This window comes from Tachyglossus aculeatus, chromosome X2, assembly GCF_015852505.1.
Source record: "Tachyglossus aculeatus isolate mTacAcu1 chromosome X2, mTacAcu1.pri, whole genome shotgun sequence".
In the NCBI taxonomy this organism is placed as follows: domain Eukaryota; kingdom Metazoa; phylum Chordata; class Mammalia; order Monotremata; family Tachyglossidae; genus Tachyglossus; species Tachyglossus aculeatus.
In genome coordinates this window covers 9162923-9188617 of record NC_052100.1, presented here as the reverse complement: position 1 = coordinate 9188617, position 25695 = coordinate 9162923, and the positions used below count along the sequence as shown (strand labels likewise).

Sequence of the window (25695 nt, the reverse complement as noted above, 5' to 3'; positions counted from 1 at the left end):
CTCTCCCGGATGTAGGAATCCGGGGTGGCCCATTCCCGGCCAGAAACAGAGGGAGCAGAAAAGGTGCATTTCTGGCCTCGAGGCGGGGGCAGGGAGCCCCCCTTGAACAAAGCCGCTCCCACCGCTCGTCCGCCGCCATGAGACCGTCCTGGGCTGCCCCGGGACTGGGTGTCCTACTGCCCAGCGCTACGCTGCTGCTGCTGCTCCTGCTCCCGTTCCTGCCCAGCCAGCCCCCTTTCCCGCCGCCCCCTGAGGCCCCCAGCCCCTCGGCCCTCACCTTCGCCTGGCGGGCCGGGCCCCGGCCCCCGCTGGCCGTCCCCTATCCTCCCCCCTACCCCTTCCTGCTCAACCACCCGGCCAAGTGCCAGGGCCCCCGGGGCGCGCCCTTCCTCCTCCTCCTGGTCCTGACGGAGGTCCGGGACGTGGCGGTCCGGCAAGCCGTCCGCCACACCTGGGGGGCCGAGGCCGGCGTCCCCGGCGCCCACCTCCTCCGCCTCTTCCTCACGGGCCTGCCCCCGCCGGCCTTCGCCGAGCCCCTCCAGGCCCAGCTGGCCGAGGAGGACGCCCGCTACGGGGACCTGCTCCAGCAGGGCTTCCAAGACACCTACCAGAACCTGACGCTCAAGACGCTCATGGGGCTGGAGTGGGTGGCCCGCTTCTGCCCCCAGGCCCGCTACGTCCTCAAGGTGGACGGGGACGTCTTCCTGAACCCCAACTACCTGGTGCGGCTGCTGCGGGCCCACCCGCAGCGGGACTTCATCACCGGCTACATCTACCGGGGCACCGGCCCCCTCCGCGACCCCGCGTCCAAGTGGTACGTGCCCCGCGAGCTGTACCCCCACGCCACCTACCCGCCCTACTGCGGGGGCCCCGGCTACGTCATGTCGGGCCACCTGGCCCGCAGGCTCTTCGCCGCCGCCCAGACGGTCCCGCTCATCACCATGGAAGACTCGTTCGTGGGGCTGTGCCTGCGGCGGCTGGGCGTGGAGCCCACCGAGCCCCCCGAGGGAGCTTTCCACGTCATGCGACGGGAGTACGAGCGCTGCGCCTTCGCCCGCCTCGTCCTGGTCCACCACTACGCGCCCCGGGAGCTGCTGGCCCTCTGGCCGGACTTCCTCACTGCCAACAGCACCTGCCCCGGCCCCTGAGCCGCCACCCGCCGCCTCCCCCGGCCATTTGTCGCTAATAATAACGGTATCTGGTAAGCACTTACCAAGTGCCAAGCACTGTTCTAAGCGCTGGGGGTAGCTACGAGGTCATCAGTCAATCCCCATTGTTCAGACAAGGTAACCGAGGCACACGGGTTAAGTCACTTGCATCCAGTCACACAGCTGAGAAGCGGCTGGGTCGGGATTAGGACTCCCGAGCCCGGGCTCTTTTCCACTACGCCACACTGAACCCACACTCTTTGTGCCAGTCAGTCTGTGGGGGGAAGTGCTCTTGGAGATGAGGCAGTTTAGGGTAGGGGGGTGTGGGGGTGGGTGGGGGCTAGAGGGGACACCCCCCCCTCCAATAGAGAAACAGACCCGACTGGCAAATGGAGGGGAGTCTTTTTTTTTCCTTTATTCATCTACATTCAGCTGAATCCAGATGTGCTGCCTGAATGACCCAGACATACGAAAAAAAAAAAAGAAAATCCCCACTCTTTCCCACTGGTTTTTAAAATAAAATCTTCACTTATAAAACGGAAACACTAAAGCATTAAAATACAGAAAAGCTTGTTTAAACTCACTTCACAAAAAAGCATCAAACGGGATGACGTAACCCCCCCTCCCCCCTCCCCCCTCCCCCCCTCTATTCAAAGACTGAACCGAGGAAGCACAAACACCGAGTTTAAATAGGTAGGTGGGAGACTAGGTGCCCTCCTGCTCCTGGCAGACCCAACCCTCCAGTTTCAGCCACTCTCCCCCGCCCACCTCCAAAGCAAACAAACAACGACAACAAAAAAGAAAACCCCAACCAGACAATCTGGTAATGGCAATGAACGAACCATTCAATACACAGAGGTCCAAGAACACGTCTAAGTAATGGGAATTACGGGGAGATTCCACTAGAGCGATGGGGCACGCCAACATAAACCAGGCGGAGGGCTGGGGGGAGAGGGAGTTGACATGTTAACAGTGAGGCAGTAAAACAATACTCGAAGGAGGGGGGTGGGCAAGTGTGGGAGGTAACAAAAGTCACATGGGCACAGGGTGGGCGTTGGGGAACAGAGCAGAAAGGAGTTTATCTGTACTGGTAGTTCATGCTGTGATCATTTCGCCCGTAACCACCTTGCGAGGACTGGTAGGAATTGGGGGGTCCGCTGTAATTCTGTCCAGACCCGGGAGAGTTGTAGTTAGACTGAGAAGAGTAGCCACCTAGGAAGAGGAAGGGGGTTGAGCGGGACGGAAAGGAAGCCACTTACCCTCCTGCCGGCCCCCCCGAAACCCCATGGCACTCACCTTGTTTGCCTTGGTAGGAGGAGCCCCCACCCCCGGGGCTTCCACCATAGCCGCTTTGAGAGCCACTGTTGTACGATGAGCCCCCCGAGCCATAGTTATTCCCGCCGCTGCCGCCACCACGTCCGCCGCCGTAGCCTAGTGAAGGAGGGGAGAGGGGGCCGTCGGAGGAGGCTCTCCCCAGTGGGGCCAGGAATCCCGCCCGCTCCTCCCACTCCCGTTCTGAGAAAGCGGCCGGCGGGGGGGACGGAGGGCAGAACACCCCAAGTGGGTGGCTGGGCGGAGACCGGCTTCGGCCAGGCCTCGCTAGCCCGACCCCCTTCCCGACGGAGGCGGGGGTTGGCTCAGCTACAAGGAATCCCAGCCCGGTCCACCCCAACCCAGCCGGGGGCAGGGGGGCACACTCGGGTTCACATCAGCCATCCAGTTGGGAGTAGGGGGTCCCCCCCGGCCCCCCCAGGTACTCACTGAATTTGCTCTCGTAGCCATAATCGGACCCGCCCCCGCCTCCGCTGGGGGAGTTATAGGAGTTGGAGTACGAGGAGTAGCCACCGCCGCCTTGCCCGTGGCTATAGCTTTTTTGTTTGCCCTGCGGCGGCCCGTAGTTGCCGTACTGGTTCTGGTTGTAGGACGGTGGCGGCTGCTGCTGCTGCTGCTGTTGCTGTCCCTGGTGGGACTGGTACCCGGACCCATAGGAGGGTTTCTGCTGCTTCTTACCGCCATGTTTTGGGGTTGCAGGGGACGTGTAGTTATCGCTCTGGTAGTAGGAACCGTAACCCGGGTTGCCGCCGCCCCCGCCGTTGCCGGAGTGCCCGCCGTTGCTGTAGAACTGGCCTGGACCGGGAGGGAAGGGGAGAGAGGGTCAGTCAGGGAAATCGGGTTTGCCTTTCAAAAACAAACCCCCACCAAAAGCAGAACAAAAAACACTCCCCCACCCACCCCACCGAGACTTTTGAGACCTGAGGATATTCGGGTGTACCCTTCATACTTCCAACAGGAAACCGTTCCAACTCTAAGGTGGCAGAGTTACTCTAGCAAGAGGGAGCACCCAGTGCAATGTTTAGCAAGACCTTTAGCAGTGTGGCACCCTGATGACATTGATGCCCTGCTCACAGTCCTGGGGGAGCACTCCCCTATCCTCCCCAAAACCAGGAAACGCGGTCCTGATGCCACCCCCCGGCCCCCACAATGTGCCTAAATAGGACCCACGAGACCCGTTGGACCTGTGGACAGAGGGTGAGAGTCAGCCAACAGCTTTCATGATTCAACAGGGTGGGGGACAGTGGAAATCTACCTACCTCGTTCCTCTTCTTCCCCCGCCACCCCCCCACACAGGGGTCCCTGTAGGGCTTTGAAGCCTGGGGCTACCACTGTCAATTGGGCTGGGCAGGAACACACACACACACACACACACACACACACACACAATCAATCAAGCCCAAGGGAGACTCCTGCCACCCCTGCAAGGTCACCAGAGAACCTGCCAGACAGGAGGGTAACAGCCTCGGAGGCAAGGAAGGAATCACACAACCCCCTGACCCTGACAACATCGGGCCTCAGCGACCACGGCCTGCAGGGACTTGAGCCAGCTTGCCCCCGGGGGAGACAACACAAAAACCTGGTCCCAGAAAGGGATCGGGGACAGGACTAGGGTGGGGAGATGTGGCCGCAACCGACTCGTATCTGCCTCAAAGGCGGAGGTCAGAGGCCGCCGGTTAGCCACTTTACGGTCCCACTCAACTCCTGCCCCGAGACGAACACACAAATGAAGAGACCAAACTTCCCAGTTTACTTGAATATGTATTGATTTTTTTTTAAAAAAAAAGGAGGATTAAGTTTCCACCTCATTCAGGACAGGATCAATTCTCTCGTATAAAAAGACACTAATCTCAAACAAGAACTTCCTAAAAAACCAAAACAGGAAAAAAAAAAAAAAAAGAACACACCATGCTTTAAAATGAGTTTGACAAAGCCTTCCCCGGACAACGGAGACCTCCTAGGACAATTGTTTTGACCGCTTCATGCAGACTCAGGAGCTGAGCCAGAGACCAAGAAGCGGGGTGTGGGACAGGACCAACGGTGATTTTTTCATGCACAACAAACAAGGTTTCTGATTTTTGCCCAGCAGTGACCCTATCCCAGTCACAACTCTCCCCCCCAACCCCCTCCCCCCCACCCCCAGCTTGCTTAGCAGGGAAAAAAACAAACAGTCGTGCTTTAGACCCATGGATTACAGTTGAAGAGTAAAACCCACTGAAAGAAATATTCACGGGGCATTTTTCAGATGTGATCCATAACTGTACAGTGATTGTGGTGCCCGGGATTTTTACAGGAGACAAAACCTCAGGAAAGACCATGATTTAGACCAGGACTGGGGTGTGTGTGCGTGCGTGTGTGTGTATAGAAGTGAGGGGGAAGCAGTGGTAAGCCACACAGATGGAGATTCATTTAGCATCTCATTCCACATAGGAATCACATCTCCAGCATACTTCGACATGAGCTGAGCTAGACTCGGAAATCTTCAATGGCTTTCTCACGCCAGTCAAAAGGCATCAACCAGGGAAATCAATTCGGACGGGGCGACGGGGGGGGGGGAGCAGGTGGGGGTCTGGTGAAGACGTTTAACATACAAAATCCACTGTAAATCAGAACAAAGGTCAATTGAAGTGTTCCAGTCACATCTCTCAAATAAAGTAATGCTTTCCAGAGAAAAGCAACGGTGGGTTTCTTTTTTGGCCTTGACGCGAAACAAAGCTGAATTTAAAATTTTGTGCCATGCTGCACCAAAGATGTTCTTTTGGAAATGTTTTAAGTACCCCCCCCATGCCCCACCACGCTGCAAACATCGATAGAACCACGCTCCAAAGGGCCAATCTCAAGAAAAAAGCAGCCACGGTCTCATAGTCGCGAAGGCTAAGCTGCGGTGGGTGGGAAGCCACGGACCAGTGGAGCAGCGGGACACGACAACGGACACACACTTTGGGCTTTGGAGTTGAGAAAATTGTGGAGTAAAAAGTTCGTTTTGTGTGCAACTTTTTAGATGATCTAGGAAGACCCAAAGTCATGATAGCCGTAGCAGTCTGTGAAAAAGTCACCTACAAAAGGGGGAGACAGCAGAGAACAAAACAAAACAAAACAAAAAAAAAAAAACAAAAAAAAAAATTAGAATTCTTTGGCTGATGGCACAGGGGTGGCCACATTTGAAATTTTCAGGGTTTTTTCTTTTTTTTAGATTTCTCTGCTTCTGTGATTCCCCCCCCAATGAAGACTTTTTCTCATGACCATAATAGCTGTGTTGGGTCAGGAAAATTAGTGTCATTAAAGTGGCTTTGCATGGCTCAGAGCAGAGAAATGTAAAAACATCAATATCCGAACAGAAGAAACTCTTGAAAGCCCATGGGTTCCAGTGGAAGCTTAAGGCAAAGGCTATCCCAGCTGAGTGACTGGCTCTAACAGGCAAAAAAATTAAAAAAATAAAAGGGGGGGGATGACACTACCAGGCCTTGGGAGGGGGGAGGGGTCGGACTCAATGGAGAAAGGAGCATGAGGGAGCTGCTTTGAGCCTCTTAACAGGCCAGTGGGTTCTCTTTACACTCTTTAAAAAGCATATATATACCGATATTTATATATATATATATATAAAGATTTTTAAGATCAATACTTACTGTAGCCGGCTGTTGCTGAATTACCGCCGTAGCCATAGCTCCCATACCCGGTTCCTAGAAAAGCAAGGTTGGGGGAAGCGGGGAAAAAAAATATATTAAAAAAAAAAAAAGCCACCCACCAGTCCTGGTCTGGGAATGGAAGTTTTCTTTCTATGGGTCATTTTTTTTAACGCAGCCACCTTTGTTAGCGGGTTGCGTCCGGAGGGGGGGCCGTGTCCACTTACCGGCGTTCATGTAGCCTCCATGGTTGCCACCTCCGTATCCACCTCGGCCTCGGCCCCGGCCCCGGATGTTCCCGCCTCGGCCCCGGCCCCGGATGTTGGGGGGAGGGGGCACCTCGTTGTGCATGGGCCCGCCCATTCCATAGCCAGGACTGTGTTGCTGGAGGGAGAGAGGAGGGGGGAAAGGGAAGAGTCACATCCGCCCCAGATTCGGCTGGCTCAGCCCCCGCCTGCCGGGCCCTGGAAGCTCAGCCACCGACCTTGGAGGCAAACTTGGCCCCGCCCCGGATGGGGACAGGCGTCCGCTTCTTCTTGTTGGCATCGAGGGCCATGGGGGCGTCGGGGAAGAGTTTCTCCAAGGCCGCAAGGGCAGCGTAGGCCTTGGCCACCTTCTTGTTCGAGCCGGCACCTTGAAACTTCTGCCCATCAACTTCAACCTGGGTGGGAAGAGCAAGAGAGCCATCAGGACGAGGGCAGAGAGCAGACAACCGGGCAGGGGGGGACAAGGAAAGGCTTACAAAACAGCAGGCGGGCCGGCAGGAAGGGGGTACTGGAGGAGAAGATGGCCCCGGGGCGGTTTAGGGGTGGCTAAGTTGCATTCCGCAGCCAGTCCTGCCAAGCCTTGAGAGCTATCCCACCCACCACAGGAAAAGCAACTGCTTCAGGAATGGGATTCCCTCCCGACCCCCCACCCAGGTGGATTAGGGACAGAGTGCTAGAGCCCCCAGGATCCAGATCCCTGCCCCGGCCCAGGGGCTGAGAGAGGACAGGGAACCTCTGCCCACCTCCATGACGAAGCACTTGTCGTGGCTGCCGCCCGTCTCGGAGATCAGCTCATACTTCAGCCCCCGCCGCTTCTCGTTCAGTTCCATCACGGGGTTCTTGCCGTGCTTCGTCAGGATCGGGCCCTGCTGCTTGACGTTCTGAAAGGGGACGACGGGGAGTTGGCCACGGCCTGGCGGAGTGCTCACGCAGGCCCCTCCACCACCCCCGGCCAACCACGACGGGCCGGCGCGCCCTACGGTGACCAAAGAGGTGCAAGATTCCTGCTCTTTCGGGGGAATCGGTCGATTCCCGGGACCTAAAGGCCAGGGGCGTCCGCGCCTCCCTAATGGGAGACCAGACCCAATGCGGAAACACCCCACTTGTCCACGACAAGCCTGCCTCCCTAAAACTGGCCTTCCTCCATCTTGTGATGTCCCCGCAGGGCAGTGAGGCTCAGAGGTGGAACTGCCAAGGAGAATTCTTCTGGGAGGTCAATTCTCCTGCCTTTCGGTCATAAAAGGATGCGGTCTGTGGGAGCCCGGCTCAAACAGAACCTGGTTTAGAAGGAGGGGTGTCCCCCATCGGATGGCATCCTTGGCTATTTACCGGGCTGTCGGGTGCAGATCGTGAACCCGACGACCATATTCACTTGTCGCCTGTGTCTTTCTTTCCCCCGTGCTTAGCACGGAGCCGTGCACCCGGTAGATGCTTACTATATCCTACTCTGGCCCCCTGTCTGAGGGGCTTGGCCTAAGCGCAGCCCCGGGGTCGGGACCCACAGCCTCCAGAGCCACTGGCTCACCTCAGAGGCCTGATCTGCCGGGGAGGAGGCAGCATTGGGAGCTGTCGACGCCTCCACGACAGGCGGAGGAGCCATGATGACAGGTTTCTGCTCGTTTTCCTCGGCCGAGTCTTCGCCTTTGCTCACCTCTTTGCCTTCCACGCCCGTTGGCAGGCCCATGTCCTGCAGCACCTGCACGGGAAGGGGAGGGGTCAGCAGACAGCTGGGGCACTGTGGAGACCCAAGGGGGGGCAGGGATTTCAGGCCCTCCCTCCCCCCAACTAAGGTAGCGGCCGGAGGGCAGTCCACATACCTTGACAGCCACATGGAGCTTGGCGGTCTTTTTGGAGGGTCCAGAAGCCTCAAACGTGCTGCCGTCCACTTCCACGGACATGGTGAAGACGGGGGCGTGGACAGGGCCGGTCTGGGAAACCAGTTTGTACTGCAGGCCGGGTTTCAGCTGGTTCAACCTCATCAGGGCATTCATCGCCTGAGGCGGCTCCGACTTCTCCTCTTTAAAACCGAAGCAGACCCGTGGCCTGGTTACGGCGCGGCCGGCTGGCGTTCCAACCCCCTGCCCCCCCGCCAAGACCCTGGGTTTCTGCAGCCACGACTCAGCATCTCTCCCGGCAGGGAGAAAGGCCGGATCCCTGCCCCGTGGGGATCCGTGCCATTTTTTCCTCTCGCCTCTCCCCAAAGGCCCAGTCCAGCAACGGGATTCCCCGAGTGCCAACCATTAACCCGATCCCTGTCCCCAAAGGGCGTAAAGTCTAGCGGCCCAGTAGAGCCTGCTGGGGACGATGCACGGTGCACCTGAGGGACAGGGTAGCATTTGCACATGTGCTCGGAACGGACGGTCCCCTCGGGTAGGCCGCGGGAGCCCCACGGGTTTCCCGGCAACCCAGCCGGCTCACCTTTCTTCTGAATCTTCTTCTTTTTCTTGCTGGGTGACTTCTCTTCTGCGTCCTCCTCCATGGGACGTTTCATTGGGGCCATGGCATAGGTGGTGCTGGGGGGAATTTGGACTGGAAGAGCAAGCGAGGAGGTCCAAGTAAGAAGGATGCGGGACGTTCCGGCCGCCGCTGCCAGACAGCCCGGGGGGGGGCGGAGGACGGGTACCTACCCGTGTAGTCCACAGGATTCTCGTTCTTTGGTTTCTTGGGCATCTTGGAAGGCAGAGGGTCCATGCCCAGAACTTTGTGAAGTTGGCCGAAAGCGGTGAGCCGCAGGGCGTGCTGGAGGGGGGGGGGAGAAGGAGACGGGGGTAGGCGATGCCGGCCATACCGGGCCACCCTGTCCTGCTGCCAAGGCTGCCCTGCTGAACTACAAGCCTCACGTGGGGGCGAGGGCCCGAGCCAACCTCTCCTAGCTGACGGCAAGGCGCTCCCCCAAAGAGCCTGGCCCAATTCCTGACCATCCGGGCCCAGGACCTCGCTGGCGGGAGGGGGCGGGGCAGGGGGTGGGGAGAGAGGAGACCGCCCTCAGATTAGTACAGGGGTCTCCAACCTTGGGCCGGAGGGCCACGTGGGGCGGCCGGCCCGACCCCGCAGCAGCCGCTTCTCTGTCCGCTCCCCGCGCCCCTTCCTCCCTCCCCCAGCCCCCGCACTTCGTCCTTGGTGTCCGAAGCGGCACTCAAGTCCGATCCGGAGACGGCGGGCGGGTCGGGGGAGGGGACCGTGAAACGGCCACTGGGGGGGTGGAGAGGAAGAAAACCGGGTGGGTTGGGGCCCCCTGTATTAGTGCAAGAACCAGTTCCCTGCAGCCCCAGAATTTGGCTGAGAGTTCACGGAGCTACCAGGCTAAGAGCTCCCAGTGAAGGCCAGTTACGGACGACTGGGCAGGGGAAGTAACTATACCTGAGCACTCTGTGTGATATCTTCCCGTTGCTGTCTGTCTAGATGCCCAATAGCATCAGTGGCTTCTTTTTCACAAGGGTCATAAATGCCAGAACCATCTGAAGGCAGGAAACAAGGAAGATATGCAGAGGATTATCTTTTGGCGTCTTTGATGAGGTCGTGTTGGATGAGGGGCCGGGAGCGGATGGAGGGAAGGGTGGACGAGCAAGGGCTTTCCGTTTCCTTCCTCCCGCCTCGTCCACACCCAGCTCTGGCACGGTCCCAAGCGAGGGGACCCCGGCTCTTTTGCAAGAGAAACCCCACGGGGTGGGGCAGAGCAGGGTGAAGGCATGCTGGGTGGGGGAGGCAAGGAAGGAGGGAAGCGCGGGTGGTGGCGGCAGCAGCCGGCCTCAGTCCCTGCCTATCTCGGACCGCTGCGGAACAGAGGAGCCCCCGCACCTGGCATGACGATGCCCGACGCCAGGCACTCGAGCACTCTGCGCAGGGCCTCTCCGGCGCCCATAGGTCTGTTCGCCGTTCCGATCGACTTCTCGCAGAGGAGCTCCAGGGGCTGAAAGACAAAAGGGGACACTGAGCCAACGGCCGGGGCTCCGCTTGTCTCAGGAGAGCCGTGTCAGGCCCGCCACGGTCCCGGACCATCAGGCGAGAACAGCAACGTGAAGGCGCCGGAGACGGAGCCTGGCCCGGCGGTGGAGCGGGGGAAAGGGGCGGGCCGAGCCCAGAGGGGGCCGGGGGGCGTGGGGGCCGGGGATAGGCCATTGGGCCTAGGCGCAAACTCAACATCGTGAGCAGCGGCGGGGCGAGCGGCCCGCGGTCCTCCCGAGGCGGAGGAAGATCTTTCCCAAACGGAAAAGCAGCGCCGGCCGCCCCTCCCGAGCAGGCCGCAGGGCGCTCACGGAAGGCTCGGCGCCGGACCGTCCCCCCCCCACCCCGGGCCGGGGCGTCAAGCGCCGGGCCGCCCACCCGCCCGTCTCCTCCTCCCGTTCCCCCGCGGGCCAGGGAAGCCAGGTGCTCGTTCATCCCTCCCCCCCCCATCCCCACCCCACCTGGGAGGCGTGAGCCCAGCCAAAGAAATGGCTGTTCAACAGTGGGGGGAGGGGGGGGGCGGGATCTTACCCAGCCTCGGAGCGGGGCCCAAGTGGGAACCCGGCTGCACAGGTCTCTCAGTACCCGGATGACTATGACACAGGATTTCAACCCATTCGCTCTGGCCTAGAGTAACAAAGCACAAGCACTTTCAGCCTGGTGCCCCCGAACTCCGTCCAAGGCAAAGGCAAATACTCAAGTTTGGCTGTGCTACTTTGTCAAGGGTAAAATGATCGCTATGAGGTACAGCGGAAGAGAAAAAATATCCAACATGGTCCGACTTTGGATCCTTTAAGGTAAATCCACGGTGGACAGGAAAAAACCAACATTACTCTTAACACAAAGCAGCAGCTAGGCAATCTACTCATTACAAAAATCTTAAAAAGAAAAAAAAAAAACACAAAAAACGAAACGGGGGGCGGGGGGGCCTCCCTTGCGGGATGTCCAATCTGTCGTGTAAGGGCTCCCTGAGCAGCTGTCCAGCGACAGGTGCCGAGCTCGGCACGGCTAACGTTAGCCCGGTGTTAAAAGTGCTCTAGGGTCCCGCTAGTCGGCTCAAACGTTTTTACGAGGTTTCTACCGAGAGACGAAGAGAAGAACAAAATGCAAACCTGGAACCACTTGGCGTGTCGAAGGGACGCCAAGGCAGCAAGGCATTTCTGCCTGTCCAGAACGTCCGGGGGATCGGTGACTGATAGCGTTTCTATTCGTGGATGGAATAAGAAGACAAGGCACGGTTTGACCAAGGGGGTTTCTGTCAGGTGGAAGGGGGGTGTGGGCGAAAGGAGCAGCCGAGGCTCACGGAAATCGTTGCTCTCTACCCTCGAGCAGGGGATGGAAGAATCAAGAGGGATCTTGATCTGTTCCGATGATGAAAACTCAAGTCGGCCCAAAAAGAAAAAAAAAAGGGGTGGGGGGGAAAAAGGTGTACTGTGTGTGTCTATGTATGTGTACGTGTGTGTTTACGTGTAAGTGTTATGTGTAGGGGTGTGTGTGTGCATGTGCGTGTTGGGGGGGGGACGGGGGCTTCTGCAAAACGGGTGCAGTGTCTCCTAAATCAGATGGGTAGGGAAATCTCTCATCTCTGTTCGAGAGTTGGGGGAGTGTCCACAAGCTTAAAAAAAAATGGGGATGGAGTAAGGCGGGGAGAGGAAAAAAAATGAAGAGTGGAAACTGAATTCCTCTCAGCTTTCGGCCCTGGCCGACTATGGGCACCCCTCTGCCCATCAAGCTTGGCTGCCCTGTCCCCTGGCCCGTGACAGAGAGAGTCCTGTTGGTCAAAGGTCCAGCGTCCCTAAAAGAATCGACAAGGCGTGGTAGATGAAGTCAGATAATCAGAACCAAAAGCAATCAACAGTGCATGGAGGAAGATCCCGCGGTCAGGTCTGCGGCAAAATGGAAGGGTGTCATGGGTCTCTTTCCCCCCGCCTCACCACCGCTGTCCCCCGTGTTGGGAGAAACTACCTTTACTCTGCCACTCAGGCTTTTAAGGGAGATGAGTTCAAATCGGAACCGTGGAAACTCTGATGAGTCTGATTACGGTTAAAAATCCAGAGCTCGCCCAGAAGGGCGAGACCCTAGTACGAGGGCCCAGAAGCCCAAAGCCGATTTTTTTGCGGACGGTCTTAATGTCGTCCGGAACTTTGCATCACCTCTCCCGGAGGGCCTTAAGCCCTACCTCGCGGGGCGGGATGGGGGGGGAAATGGCCCATTTCAAGAGACCCAATCAAACCCCTTGCCATTTTGCTGCAACCCAGACCGCTCGCATGTCTCCAACTTCATGTACGTGCCAGAGTCGTTTAAGTTATACAACAGACAGATCGACACACTATCCAAAGGCCAAAGTCCGGCCCGAAAGCACTTAAGAGGCCACCGAAGGCCCCGGAAACGGGGCCGTGAGACCCTCGGGGGAAAGACAGTGCGCCAGTTTTAGAACGGCGATTTTCAACCCGTTCCGCTTTTCGGCACCACCGTGACCCCTTACGGAGCCGAGAGAGAGAACGGGGGGTGCACCCCGGACAACTTAATCTAAAGCCGAAGAGCGCATTTGACACGGCAAGTGGATCAACACCAAGTTTTCGAGCCTCCAGGTGGGCTGCTGGCCGTTTCCAATCTCCCATACCTCCAGCTGTCAGCTTCTCCATTTCCTCGCGTACCACGGGAGAGGTCAAGTGGATGGTCAGGGAGAGCTGGGGCTCTTTTGTGTTTTTTATTACAATCGCGGCTTCGCCGATAGACTGGATTATTTCGTATTTGTCTTCGGTGATCGCCTGAGGGAGAAGAGACTCAATCAAATCCCCGGAAGCCCGACTAGCACTTCTGGGGACGTGCCGCCGGGCGATGCAGTTGCTTAGGGATGCGTGTTGACCTAGACCTGCCGTTTGCTGGCGTAGGCCAGGAATCTCCAAACGCCTCTGGCTCGTCGGGCAACCAGCAGGTTTGGTGTGCGTTTGTGGGGGGGGGGGGGGGGGACGGGGGGGGGGGGGGGGGGGGGGGGGGACGGGAAATGGAGGGTGGCCCGTTACCGGGACCAGGAGAATGCGGGCATGGCAATGATGGATCCTCCTCACTCCCCTAAGCAGCAGCAAAGGGGAAAAAAGAGATTAACTGTAAAGAGAACTGCCAGCCACTCTGTCCCAGCGTAACGGAGAGGCTCTGGGTTGGCATCTCGGTAGGTCTCCCGAGCTAACAGTCCACAGGCCAAGCCCTTCCCCAGGGGTCCTCGGAAGGGAAGAAAGGAAACGTGCCAGAGCCCAAAACCTCTCCGGGTCATCCATCTTTTGTCCAGGAGAGCTGGCTTTTCCCTGTCCCATACAGGGATGCTCAGCATAAACCCTCCACACCCACTACTGCTTTGCCAACGCCGTTCCCCGGGGGCCCGGCCCATGACGTGCCCTGGCCTCCACACCCCCGCCACGTGTGCCTCTCCAGCTGCAGGGCCCACACTTCCCCCCTTGCAACGAACAGCAGCCGTGCCGACATGGAGACGGCGTGTTTGTTGGCGGTCCAGGTCTGGGAGCCTGGATCACTGGATCCTAGTCAGCCAGTCAAATCGCATTTATTGAGCGCTTACTGTGCACAGAGCACTGTACTAAGCGCTTGGGAGAGGGCAATACAATGACATGTATTGTATCGCTGCCCTTAATGAGCTTAGGTCTAGTCCTGGCTGGGAACTTTGGGCAAGTCACTTAGCCTTGCTGTGGCTCCTCTGTAAAGCCGGGGAACACAATCCCTTCTCTCTAGCCCGTTGAGATGTCGTGAGGACCCCTCCCGCCCACCCCAAATAAGGATGCTCTTGGGACAACGCTTGGGGAAAAATGAAAGCACTACAAACGGATTCTGGATGGGAGCGCGTGGTGCAGTCGGGACAGTCTGACCTCGCGCTGGCCTCTTCAGCCACAGCCGGAACCGCGGGTTAAGCTTCCCTGTCACAAAGGACAGACTGCCTGCTCACAAATCCTGACCAACAAACCAAACCTGCCTCCAAGACTAGGTCTGAGCTGTCTCCAATTTGTCCGTTGTCTCCCTACTCCGGCCCACAAGTCAACCAGTTGGTGGACCAACCGGCCACCAGGTCTATCCGGTCGACTGATGCTCGGGCACCATGGGTCCAAACCAACCGATTGCCTGTCCACGGTGGATCGGAACTGGGGTGGGGGTTAGGGGGATCATTCGATCGACTCAGAAAGATTCCGATTCAGCCTTCATGTGGCGGACGACGTTTCAGCAGACCCCTGGCTGCCCGGCTGGGATGATAAAATTCAGTGCAGTGCCCGGGAGGGGGGCACGGTGGAAATCATGGGCAAGGGAGGTAAAAGGGCAGGACAAATAAACTATACAAACATGGCTAGATTGAGAGGAGAGACTCAATCTGCAATAAAGAGAGGGCGGCAGAAAAAAAATTTCAAAAGATATTCTTTCTCCTTGCAATGGGTGATTTCCCAAGCAGGCCAGGTCCAAATAGCTTTTTGCCAGCTTAATTCTCCAGGTTGGGAGAGGTGAATTCACTAATCTCAGGGAACTAGAAGGGGAGAGGAGCAGCAAGAGTAAAACAGGCTGTTTCCTCTCTTTCACCCTCTTCTGCCATTGACACCAATCACAGTTGAGTGTTAGTGGATGGGGGAGTAAGGGTGAGAAGTGCAAGGGTGGCAAAAAGTAACCCCACTTTCCCAGTCGCACCCCTTACAGCCTCCCAAACTCATCTATTCTTGATTTATTCCCTTGAAGAGATTATTGACATCTATAAACTTCTCTATTCTCTCATTTAACCACAGGGCACTACTTAGTCATACGTGTCCCCTGACCGGTCCCATTAAACTGAGTTCCCCAGAGGGCAGGGAACACCTTTGGGTACTCTCTCACAGATGCGCAGTCCATACTGGAGCAGTGACATGGCGACTGATTCCACAGGGGTGGGGGCTTGAGGGGGAGACATCTGAAAAGGTGAAAGCTAGGCCTTTTAACTTTTCAGTGAGGGCACCTGGTTTTCCTGTGCCCGGTTTGCAAACGACTGGTCTTGGGCCTAGTGCAGGACTCTAGGGCTTTGGGGGTCAAGGAGGAAATAGCTGTGGATGCTTACATCTGTCAGAACCAGCCCCGGCTCTCTGACGGTCAGCTCCTAGTGGCACCTGATCCCAACATGGGGGAAGTAGGAGGAATCCGTTCCTCTTTGGTGCCACTGCTGGGGGAAGGGTCAGAACTGGGGGTTTTGGGGTTGGGGGGCAGCCCTTTGTTCCAGGCTGCTGATCCCAGGAATTAGGGGACCATATTTTGACAACTCTAGTTTACCAATGGATATTTGGTAGGGGTTGTCTTTTTTTTTGGGGGGGGGGGGTGCACAGAGGGAAAAGTTTTGTCTTTCCACAATCTGCAATTAATCCCATCCACTGGCCAAACATCCCCAACCCTGACCTCCTTCTGCCTATCGTGGCTTTATGTAAGCACACACGCAGTCACTCGTCACATGGACTCCCGTGAGAAACCTGGCTCCTCACGGGCAGGAACGAACCCAACCGAGGCAGCACTCTGCCTCCGCAAGTACTCGCTCTGCACATTCTCATGGATAAATGGAGCAAGGAGGGGCTGGGGAAACCCAGATGGACCCGCTGTCCTGCTCTACCGGGCATGGCTGACCCCCTGAGAGTTGTACACCCTGTGGTCTAGCGGAAAGAGCAAGTGGGGTCTAATCCCCGCTCTCTCTGCCACTTGTCAGCTGGGTGACCTCAGGCAAGTCCCTGAACTTCTCTGGGCCTCGGGTCCCTCATCTGTCAAGTGAGGATTAAATGCCTGCTCTCTCCCTCAGACCGTGAGCCCCCTGTGGGGCAGGGACCATCTGCTTCCATTTTTCTCCCCCAGTACTTAATTCCAGTGCTTGGCACATAGTAAGTGCTAAACAAATACCCCAACTACCACCCATCACCCTACCCCTCCCTCTCCCCCTGGGGCCCAGTATACTCACAGTGAGCTGGACACCCAGATTGTCAGCTACTTTGTCTAAGAGAGTGGTTGTGGGCTTCTCCTTACACAGCAGGACTAGCTCCAGATCCAAATCTCCCTTCAGGAGCAGCCCTTTGGCTACGAGCCCCACACGCATCACCCCCCGGAGGGTTCTGGTTAAATGCTCAGTCTTCTGCTCCCTGAGGGAAAAGAAAGTCAGGTCACGATGGCAAGCCCAGGCCCGAAAAGGGGGTGCCAAACCCAAGGAGAAGAGGAAACGTACCCTCCCTCCTTGTTTTCTTCCTCAGGGGTCACTTCCATGGCATCTGATTCAGTCTGGTCCCCACCAACTTTTTCCTGCTCATCAATCCAGTCGGACACTGCCTTGAGTGCCCGCTCCGTATGGGACACCATGTTCTGCACAGCCTCCAACTCCTCCTGGGTCGGATACACGGCGGAGTGCTTGGCCATGACATGGCGATCGTCGTTCACAAAAATGCGCATCGGCCGCTGGAACGCAAAAAATCGGGGGTCAGACGCAGCTTCCTAAACGGCTGCGGCCCCTTCCTTTCTCCCCACTTCCAACCACCTTACCATTTTGACTTCCTGGGTCTCGCTGTAATGTCAGAGAGCGTTTTCCTTCTAAGCTTCCAGAAGGCAGGACTCAGCAGCCTTCCTTAACGCACAGGTATCGAAGCCTCAGTTTTTAGCTACGAACAAGAAGAGAAACTCAGCTATGGAAGCTTTGTCCATCAGCGTGGGGGAGGTCACCTAAACCCAACCCAGGAACACTGCGTTCAACCACCTCGATACAAAGTCTCGAGGTCTCTGGCAGGCAGCTCCTTATCACACATCCCAGGAGCCCACAGCTGCCCAAGGGTAGAGTTAAGATGTCTTCACCCCCCCACCCCAGATTAAGAGATGGCCCAAGGGTTCCCCGTATGTGGCGGGAAGGGTTGGGGGGAAGAACAGGACGGCAAAACAGCATACAGAAGGCCCCAAAAATCAGGCGGGGGAGTGGAAGAAGAAACGGCTGAACCAGTCCCCCATGAAGAATCAGGCAGATGAATAAAGGTTTGGCCCTCAGATCTCAGCTCCGTAGGAGCTGCAGTCACTGAAATGTACAGCGGAGAGCCGAGTACCAACACATCTAAAATTACTACTTTGGTACTGAAGTAACAGGCTGGCTACTACCCACTCAAGTCCCCTGCTCCAGGCAAACTGTCTGGGCCGCACCCACATCATCTTGAAAAAAGTAAAAACGGGATGCCCGACAGGGAATCCTGCAGGAGGGGAACATGACCAGGAGTCCAGCTGGGCCATCACCGGGTTCCATCATCACCCCTGGACTCAGCTGGGATTGTTCAGCCGGACTGCTCGGTCACCAGTGTCCGCTGAGTGGGATGAGGCCCACCTCCGCTGGGGTCTGTGCTCACCCCCCACCCCAGCCCGGCACCCCCCTACACACACACACTCACAGTCCAGCGGAAAAGCTACCCTTCTTCCCTCCCCATCTAGAGGACATGGCCGGGTACCATCCCAAGGCTCGCTCACTTCCCCGCCGTGGATCTCACACTCTGCTCCCCAGAATAAAGGTGGCGATGAGCGCTGTGTGTCAGCGAGTACAGCGTGTGTGGTAAGAAGCAACAGGGCCTGATGAAAACAGTCCGGGCCTGGGGCTCAGAGGACCTGAATTCGAACCCCAGCTCTGCCGCTTGTTTGCTGTGTGATCTTGGGCTACTCCCTCAACTTCTCGGTGCCTCAGTTACCCTATCTGTAAACTGGGGGTTAAGACTGAGCGCCCCATGTGGGGCACTGACTGTGTCCAACCTGATCGCCCTAGCACTTAAATACCACAAAAAAGGAAAAGTACGGGCAACCCAGTTCTGGACCTTTGGTCCCATCACCATTCTTACGGTTTGCCGGCGGACCTCAGGAGCCCCGGGAAAAAGCCAACTGCATGCAAATTGCCGTTCATCCACGGCTCCTGGGCCCGGTCCTCTTCCAGGTAGAGCCAGCCCCCTGCCCGGCACCTTCGAGGACACCAATTCTGGGTCCGAGGGATTCTCCTCAGCTCAGAGAACCATCTCAGCCTTAGACACATCCCTCCCTTGCAACCCTTCTCTGGGAGTGCGCAGCTTCGGCGCGTGGGGATGTGTAGGCGCGCGGGTGGGTGATAAACTGCCAGGACCGCAGCAAGATCCCCCGCAAAAAAAAAAAAAGTCAGCAGGCAGGCATCACTGGGAGAGATTGCTGATCCAGCTGGCTCCTCCCCCAGAGTCATGATTTCTCCGAGAAGGCAAAATACCCAGCAGGACACTCGGCAACCACTGGGAGCCCAGTACATTACCCTGCCCCCAACGGGCTACTCAAGGAATCCTGTTGCGAAGGAAAAAACCGAGCGAGCAAGTCATGGGAGTGATCGTTGGAGGGCACCACTCAACCAAAAAACGCAAGCCTCCTCCTTGGGAGAGGCAAGGCCGTTCTCGGGATTCCTGGCATCGTCCCTCGGCCATTTTTCCTGCGCTCGTTTCCAACGGCAATAGTTCAAGCCGGGAAACGACCGCAGTCGCCGATGCTCCTGCCCAAGGGGCGTTTCCGGGACGCCAAGTCACGCAGCTGGGCGCTTACCGGGTGTGGGGTGGAGCACTTGGGAGACTGCAATGCAATAGAGTGGGTAGACACAGTCCCCGCCCTCAAGGAGTTTATGGGCTAACGGATCGTATGCCAACCCGGAGTCCCGGGCCTCAGGGAGGAGAGTCTGTAGCTGGAAAGCCCCCAGTACTGCCATTACTAGGTCAGCCCCATGATCTGCCTCCTCTCCCCACTCCAGTCTATACTTCACTCTGCTGCCTGCTCCTCACCCCAACTACTTTAAATTATTTATATTAATATCTGTCTACCCCACCAGACTGTAAGCTCATTGTAGGCAGGGCACGTGACTGGTGTAGCTTACTCTCCCACGCGCCCACCCACCTCAACATCACAAGCTCCTTACCCTTGGCTTTAAAGCGTTCGGTCAGCTCGCCCCCTTCTACCTCACCTTCCCGATCTACTACAGCCCAGCCCGCAAGCTTCTCTCCTCTAAACGCCAGCTTGCTGGCTCTGCCCTCATCTCATCTATCTCGCTGCTGTCTCCTTTCCCACCCCGCCGCCCCCCCAGCCCCTAACCTCAAACTCCCTCCCCCTCCACAGACACCACTCTTCCCACCTTCAAGGCCTTATTAAGGACACATCTCCTCCAGGAAGCTTCCCCAAATAAGCCCTCTTTTCCCTGACCCACATTCCTTTCTGCATTATCTATGCACTTGGATCTGTGATATTCACCCCACCCTCAACCATTATATATATATTATAAATCCATAGATTTATATTTATATTAGTGTCCGTCTCCCCCTCCAGACTTTAAGCTCGTTGCGGGCAGGGCACATGACTTCCAACTGTTGTATTGTACTCTCCCATGTGCCTAGTACAGTGCTCGGCACACAGTAAGCGCCCAATAAACACTAGCGATGACTCCATCCAGCCCAGGCCTGTCTCTGGAGGAACTGAGGGACGGTGAAGGGATGGGCCAGCCGACACCCCAACTTTCTCTAGAGACCTGGTATGGACCACTGTCCTAAGCAAATACCTCTTACTATAATAATAATGGTATTTATTAAGCACTTACTATGTGCAAAGCACTGTTCTAAGCGCTGGGGAGGTTACAAGGTTATCAGGTTGCCCCACAGGGGCTCACAGTCTTAATCTCCATTTTACAGATGAGGTAACAGGCACAGAGACGTAAAGTGACTTGCCCAAAGTCACACAGCCGACAATTGGCGGAAAAGGGATTTGAACCCATGACCTCTGACTCCAAAGCCTGTGCTCTTTCTACTGCGCCACGCTGCTTCTCCTGAACCACAGCTTCCTGTGGCAACCAATTCAATCAGTCAAGGCTATTTACTGAGCACTTACTTTGTTTCGAGGCCTGAACTAGGTGCTTGGGAAACAACAGAGATGTTAGACACGTTCTCTGCTCACAAGGAGCTGCAGTCAAGAGAGGGAGGCTGGTCCTCTCTCACTGGGTAAAGTGCTTCTCTCAGCTTCAAGTGCCCCCCTCACCCTGGAGATGTGGCTTTTAGGGGAACACCATATTCCACATTCACCCTGTCCAGGCCCTTCGTTATATTTAAAACCTCAATCCCACCGCTACCCTGTCCCTTTGTTTCCCTTATTACAGATGTGTCTCTCCACTCGCCCTGATCACCCTGGCTGCTCTTCATGGGGCCTTCTCTGGTTCTAGTCTGTGCTTCCCAAAATGTAGCAGCTAGAACCCCATGCAGCATTCCAGGGGCAGGTCGACCAGGGCAGCACAACACTCCCATTTTGGGTTTTTGATCCCCTTCCTAACAATGCCCAGCATTTGGGTATGCTTGGCGACCAGAAGTTAGGCAGCGCAGGTGGCTTAAATCTGACTCTGGAGCAGGGGTGTATGTACTGGTATTTGGGGGGGGGGGGGGGGGACCCCGAGTACCCCACAACAAGCCTGTTTTCAATCCCTTTGGAAAGGAACAGAACTTGAAAATTTACCTCAGCCTCCTGGAACAATTCACAAAACCCCGGACTAGGGTGTACCAGGCAAGACCCGCTTTTTAGAGTGGGCTAAAGGAAAGGGACGTGACAATTGCTGCTTAAAGGTGAATTTGGACGTGACCACTTTTAGGTGGTTGCCCCCCTGCACCAGTTTAAAATGTGCAGAGCCACTGCCACTGAAATTTAGGATCCGATCAAAGTTAAATCCTTAACTGTGGGCCCACTTGGAAACAGGAGGAGACTTTCAGGAGAACGTACCCCCGTTTAGACAGAGATAAAACCGAGAGTGGGCCCCATCAGAATGGTCTGTACAATACAAATCTCCAAAGTGATTGGCTCACGCCCCTCATGTTATGGAAGGGGACTCATTTACCACTTTATTGGAGGGTGAGGTCGTAGCCCCTGTCCTTTCCCCATAATCAACGCCCATTAGTGAATCTAACTCTCAATTACCTAGGGTGGAGGAGGAGGGAGGATGTGTAAGCACATACAAATCCTTAGCCAAAAGCCTACAATCCTCACCTATTATCAGCTTTATTTCTTCAGCTAACAAGGGGTTAAAGGGTCCAGGTTAAGGGTCTAGGGAACAGCAAATGGCTTTGGATGTTCAGGGCTTGAACTATTGCATCCACTGCTGAACAGTTCCTGCATTAGCAGAAAATTCGACTGAAAAGTCAACACGGGCCAGGACTGAGAATCCCCAAGAAAAAAAAAAAAAACCACGTGGAAATATAAACTTCCAAGGGGACCAAACTGCACCAGAAGCAGCATGGCTTAATGGAGGGAATCTGGGCATCAGAGGACCTGGGTTCTAAACCCAGCTAAATCAGTTCACTATACAGAAAACAGCATGGCATGGTGGATAGAGCACGGGCCCGGGAGTCGGGTCATGGGTTCTAATCCTGGCTCCGCCACTTGTGTGACCTTGGGCAAGTCCCTTCACCGGGCCTCAGTTACCTCATCTGTAAAATGGGGAATGGGACTGAATCCCACGTGGGAAGGAACTGTGTCCCGCCCAGTTTGCTTGTATCCACCTCTGTGTTTAGTACAGTCCCTAGTGCATAGTAGGTGCTTCACAAATACCATAATTATTATTGTTACACCTCAACTTCCTCTTCCATCAATTGGGGGACTCAATACCTGATCTCTCCTATCATACAGGAATGGGAACAAATCAATCCCAACGCACGGCAGAGTGCTTGGCAGAGTGGGCTTAATTCTTCTTATAGTATCAGAGTAGTTTCTTCTGGGCGTGTAAATGTATTTCTGTTCCCCTTAAAGTAAGCCTTGAAGACAGCACACCACCTCAGAAGCCATTAAGCTTCTCCCCCTTTTAGACTGTGAGCCCACTGTTGGGTAGGGACTGTCTCTATGTGATGCCAATTTGTACTTCCCAAGCGCTTAGTACAGTGCTCTGCACATAGTAAGCGCTCAATAAATACGATTGATTGATTGATTGATTAAGCACTGCACAGCCAGAAAAGCTGTCCCTTCCTGCCTAGAAAGCTTCTGCTGCACTGCATTATGTGTGTGAGCTCACGTCCAACCCCCCATCCCGCATGCCGATGGTGCTGGGAAAGCTGCAGAAAAGGCATTACTGGAGGGGGAGAGGGAATGGAGGTGTCCCTTGATATGTTAATGTACCAGAGAACCTAGGAGACAGGGGGGAAAAAATAAAATGAAACAAAACCTCTCGGCTCGGGACACAGGTACGCCCCTCCTTCAGGCTCACGGCCGGGCACAGCAATCACTTTCCGACGGCACAGAGCCGGAGAGGTTGGCCACTTACCTGAGTACTTCAGCTCTACGCTACCTAAAGCCAAAGCGTGGAACAGAAATGGTTATTTTCACGGTCTCAGTTCCAGTGCCTGAGTTCTAAAACCACGCATTTTTATTTATTCCCGCCTCTGGCTCCTGGGCAGAGTCTCACGGGGACCTGGAGAAGCGGAGGCTGACCGAAGCACCTAAATTAGAAGACACTGGGAAAATGCTCCATCTGGGATCACCATGAGGGCCCGTGCTTGCTCCTCTGAAGATGTGGATCGTTGCAGAAAGCAAGTGCATCAAAAGTGAACCGCTGCCCCACCGAAGGGCCCCGGGCTGGGCTGCAGTCGGAGTATATCTTAAGCACTTTCTGGGTGCAGAATAATGCCCTTAAGCACTGGCAAAGAGTAACCAGGTGGGAACTGGGACAGTCCCCAGCCCTCAAGCGATGGCACGTGGGGATGAACTCGGATCGTGATCCGAGTTGGCCGAGAAAAGGGAAATCCAGCCCACACTCGCTTTGAATCGGCCTCGCTACTCTAATCTGAAGTCGGGGGAAGCGGCAAACGCCTCCACGTGATGGGATCTTTTAGACTGTGAGCCCACCTTTTAGACTGTAAGCCCACTGTTGGGTAGGGACTGTCTCTATGTGTTGCCAACTTGGACTTCCCAAGCGCTTAGTACAGTGCTCTGCACATAGTAAGCGCTCAATAAATACGATTGATTGATTGGCTCGGGGTAGGCCCAGTCGGCATGCTACTCCGACTTGGGAGTAATGGTAGAACCTGAACCTCAACCGTTAAAATATCCGGAGAGCGGTGGCGGGATTTTTTTTTTTTGGGGGGGGGGGGCATTCTAATTTCAAAAACTCCCAGTAGTTTCATCTCCCTTAGCCCCTTGAAGGCGCCAATTCCCGGCGCCGTGGGCGGGTCCCCCCATCCTCCTCCTCTTCTTCTATCCCTCCGCATCCCTCACCGGAGTAGACAAAGGAAGGGGCCGCCCCGGTTCCGACGGCCCGCAATTACGGCCCCTTAGGGCGGCGGGTTTCCGGATGGAGCTGGATGGAGCCGGCCGCGGGGGCCTCCGACCCACGCGGGCAAAACGCCAGGGTCCGGGCCACGGGGTGGGGGGAGGGGCAACGGGCGGCGCGCTGAGATTGCCCGGGCGCGGCGGCCTAGGAAGGACAAAGCCGGCAGCCCGCGCGGGCCCGCGGCAAGGCTGGGGGCGGGGGCGCGCGGGAACAACGGCAGGCCCGAGGCCCCCGTGAGGAGAGGAAACGGGACGGGGAGAAAGAGGCCGAGAAGCAGCCTCCACAGAACGGCAAGAACCTGCGCGCGCAAGGGCCCTCGTCGCCGCCGCCGCCGCCATTTTGTTTCCTCGGCACAATGGGGGAAAGTAACGGCCGAGCGCGGGAGGGAGGCCGCGGCTCGGCCGTTTTCCATCCCAACCGACCGCCTCCTCACGGCCGGGGGCTCCGTCGCTCGGGGCCGGGGAACGCGGCAACCGGGAGGGGAGGCCGCGGGATCTTGCCCCCTCGTGGGAGGGGGGAGCAGACAAGGGTGGGAAGGGGCCGCGGGGCCCCGTTCGTGGCTCTTTACTCACCTCGTCGGTGCTCTCTCGCCAGCAGCAGCAAGAGCCGCCGCCCCCTCCTCCTCTAGCGAGAGAGCCCCCCCCGCGGCAGGGTCTCCAACCACGCGGTGCGCCGGCCTGCTCAGCGCGGACTGCAATGGCGAGAGGAGGCGGAGCCGCGTGAGGGGAGGGTAGAAGGGGGGGAGGAGGCGTAAGGCGGAAGCCCCGCCCCCACGCCCCCCGCCCGGAGAGGCCGGGCTGAGGAGAAAGGGCGGGGCCTCCACCATGTGCGCCGACGGCGCCGGCGAGGTCACGTGGGGGAGGCCGCTCGTGGGCCGTTCCCCGGGTGACCGCTCCAGCGCGCCGGGGTCACGTGACGGCTGCTGATTGGCTGCCGCGGTGCGGACGCCTCCTTGCCCCTGGCCGGGAGGGGGGGAAGGGGGCGCCGCCATCTTGGGCGCTGAGAGAAACAAAGCGATGGCGGGAGGTCGTTAAGCGGTGCCAGATGTGGCTCGGCGGGGCCTGAGGTGAAACCATTTCTCCCCTCCGCCTTTGACTCCACGTGTACTTCCCCTGCCTCCCCTCACTCCAGTCCACCCTGCACTCTGCCGCCTAGGCCATTTTTCTGCAAAAAAGTTCAGCTCCTCGAGCACCTCGTGGTTGGCCGTGGCTCACTGGGAGGAGCCCGGGCTTGGGAGTCAGAGGTCGCGGGTTCCAATCCCGGCCCCGCCACTTCATTCAGTTCATTCAATCGTATTTATTGAGCGCTTACTGTGTGCAGAGCACTGTATTAAGCGCTTGGGAAGTCCAAGTTGGCTACATAGAGAGACGGTCCCTACCCAACAGTGGGCTCACAGTCTAGAAGGGGGAGACGACAGAGAACAAAACCAAACATACTAACAAAATAAATAGAATAGATATGGACAAGATAAATAAATAAATAACTAGAGTAATAAATACGTACAAACATACTGTGTGCAGAGCACTGTACTAAGCGCTTGGGAAGCTCAAGTTGGCAACATATAGAGACGGTCCCTACCCAACGGTGGGCTCACAGTCTAGAAGGGGGAGACAGACAACAAAACAAAATATAGGAACAAAATAAAATAAATAGAATAAATATGTACACATAAAATAGAGTAATAAATACATACAAACATATACATATATACAGGGTGACTATATTGTCAGCTGTGTGACCTTGGGCAAGTCACTTCACTTCTCTGGGCCTCAGTTCTCTCATCTATAATAATAATGACATTTATTAAGCACTTACTATGTGCAAAGCACTGTTCTAAGCGCTGGGGAGGTTACAAGGTGATCAGGTTGTCCCACGGGGGCGGGGGGGGGGGCTCACAATCTTCATCCCCACTTTACAGATAAGGGCACTGAGGCCCAGAGAAGTGAAGTGACTTGCCCAAAGTCACACAGCTGACAATTGGCAGAGCCTGGATTTGAACCCATGACCTCTGACTCCAAAGCCCGGGCTCTTTCCACTGAGCCACGCTGCTTCTCCATCTGTAAAATGGGGATTAA

General features: G+C 56.5%; 2 protein-coding genes across 5 annotated transcripts; one reads left to right on the top strand and one right to left on the bottom strand.

Annotated features, from left to right (window-relative positions):
• The first annotated feature begins 632 nt into the window (after positions 1-632).
• On the top strand, positions 633-1163 carry LOC119949110 (beta-1,3-galactosyltransferase 1-like). Its single transcript, XM_038770586.1, has one exon. The coding sequence runs from the start codon at positions 633-635 to the stop codon at positions 1146-1148; it is 516 nt and encodes a 171-aa protein (XP_038626514.1). The 3' UTR covers positions 1149-1163.
• A 787-nt stretch (positions 1164-1950) lies between these two features.
• On the bottom strand, positions 1951-24319 carry ILF3 (interleukin enhancer binding factor 3). Of its 4 annotated transcripts, none has more exons than XM_038771394.1 (20): positions 24193-24319; positions 16846-16961; positions 16535-16761; positions 16274-16451; positions 12938-13085; positions 11427-11518; positions 10846-10941; positions 10168-10279; positions 9730-9827; positions 8997-9108; positions 8788-8898; positions 8187-8386; positions 8021-8065; positions 7113-7250; positions 6588-6764; positions 6331-6487; positions 6107-6160; positions 2910-3275; positions 2445-2579; positions 1951-2360 (listed from the first exon to the last, which is right to left on the bottom strand). In XM_038771394.1, exons 2-20 carry the CDS (start codon positions 16846-16848, stop codon positions 2227-2229), a joined length of 2583 nt encoding a protein of 860 aa, XP_038627322.1. In that variant the 5' UTR covers positions 16849-16961; positions 24193-24319; the 3' UTR covers positions 1951-2226. The 4 variants fall into 4 exon arrangements, with proteins under 4 accessions (XP_038627322.1, XP_038627321.1, XP_038627323.1 ...); XM_038771393.1 differs by having other exon boundaries at positions 7895-8065; positions 24193-24318; XM_038771395.1 differs by having other exon boundaries at positions 3159-3275; positions 7895-8065; positions 24193-24318.
• Between the last annotated feature and the right edge of the window lie 1376 nt (positions 24320-25695).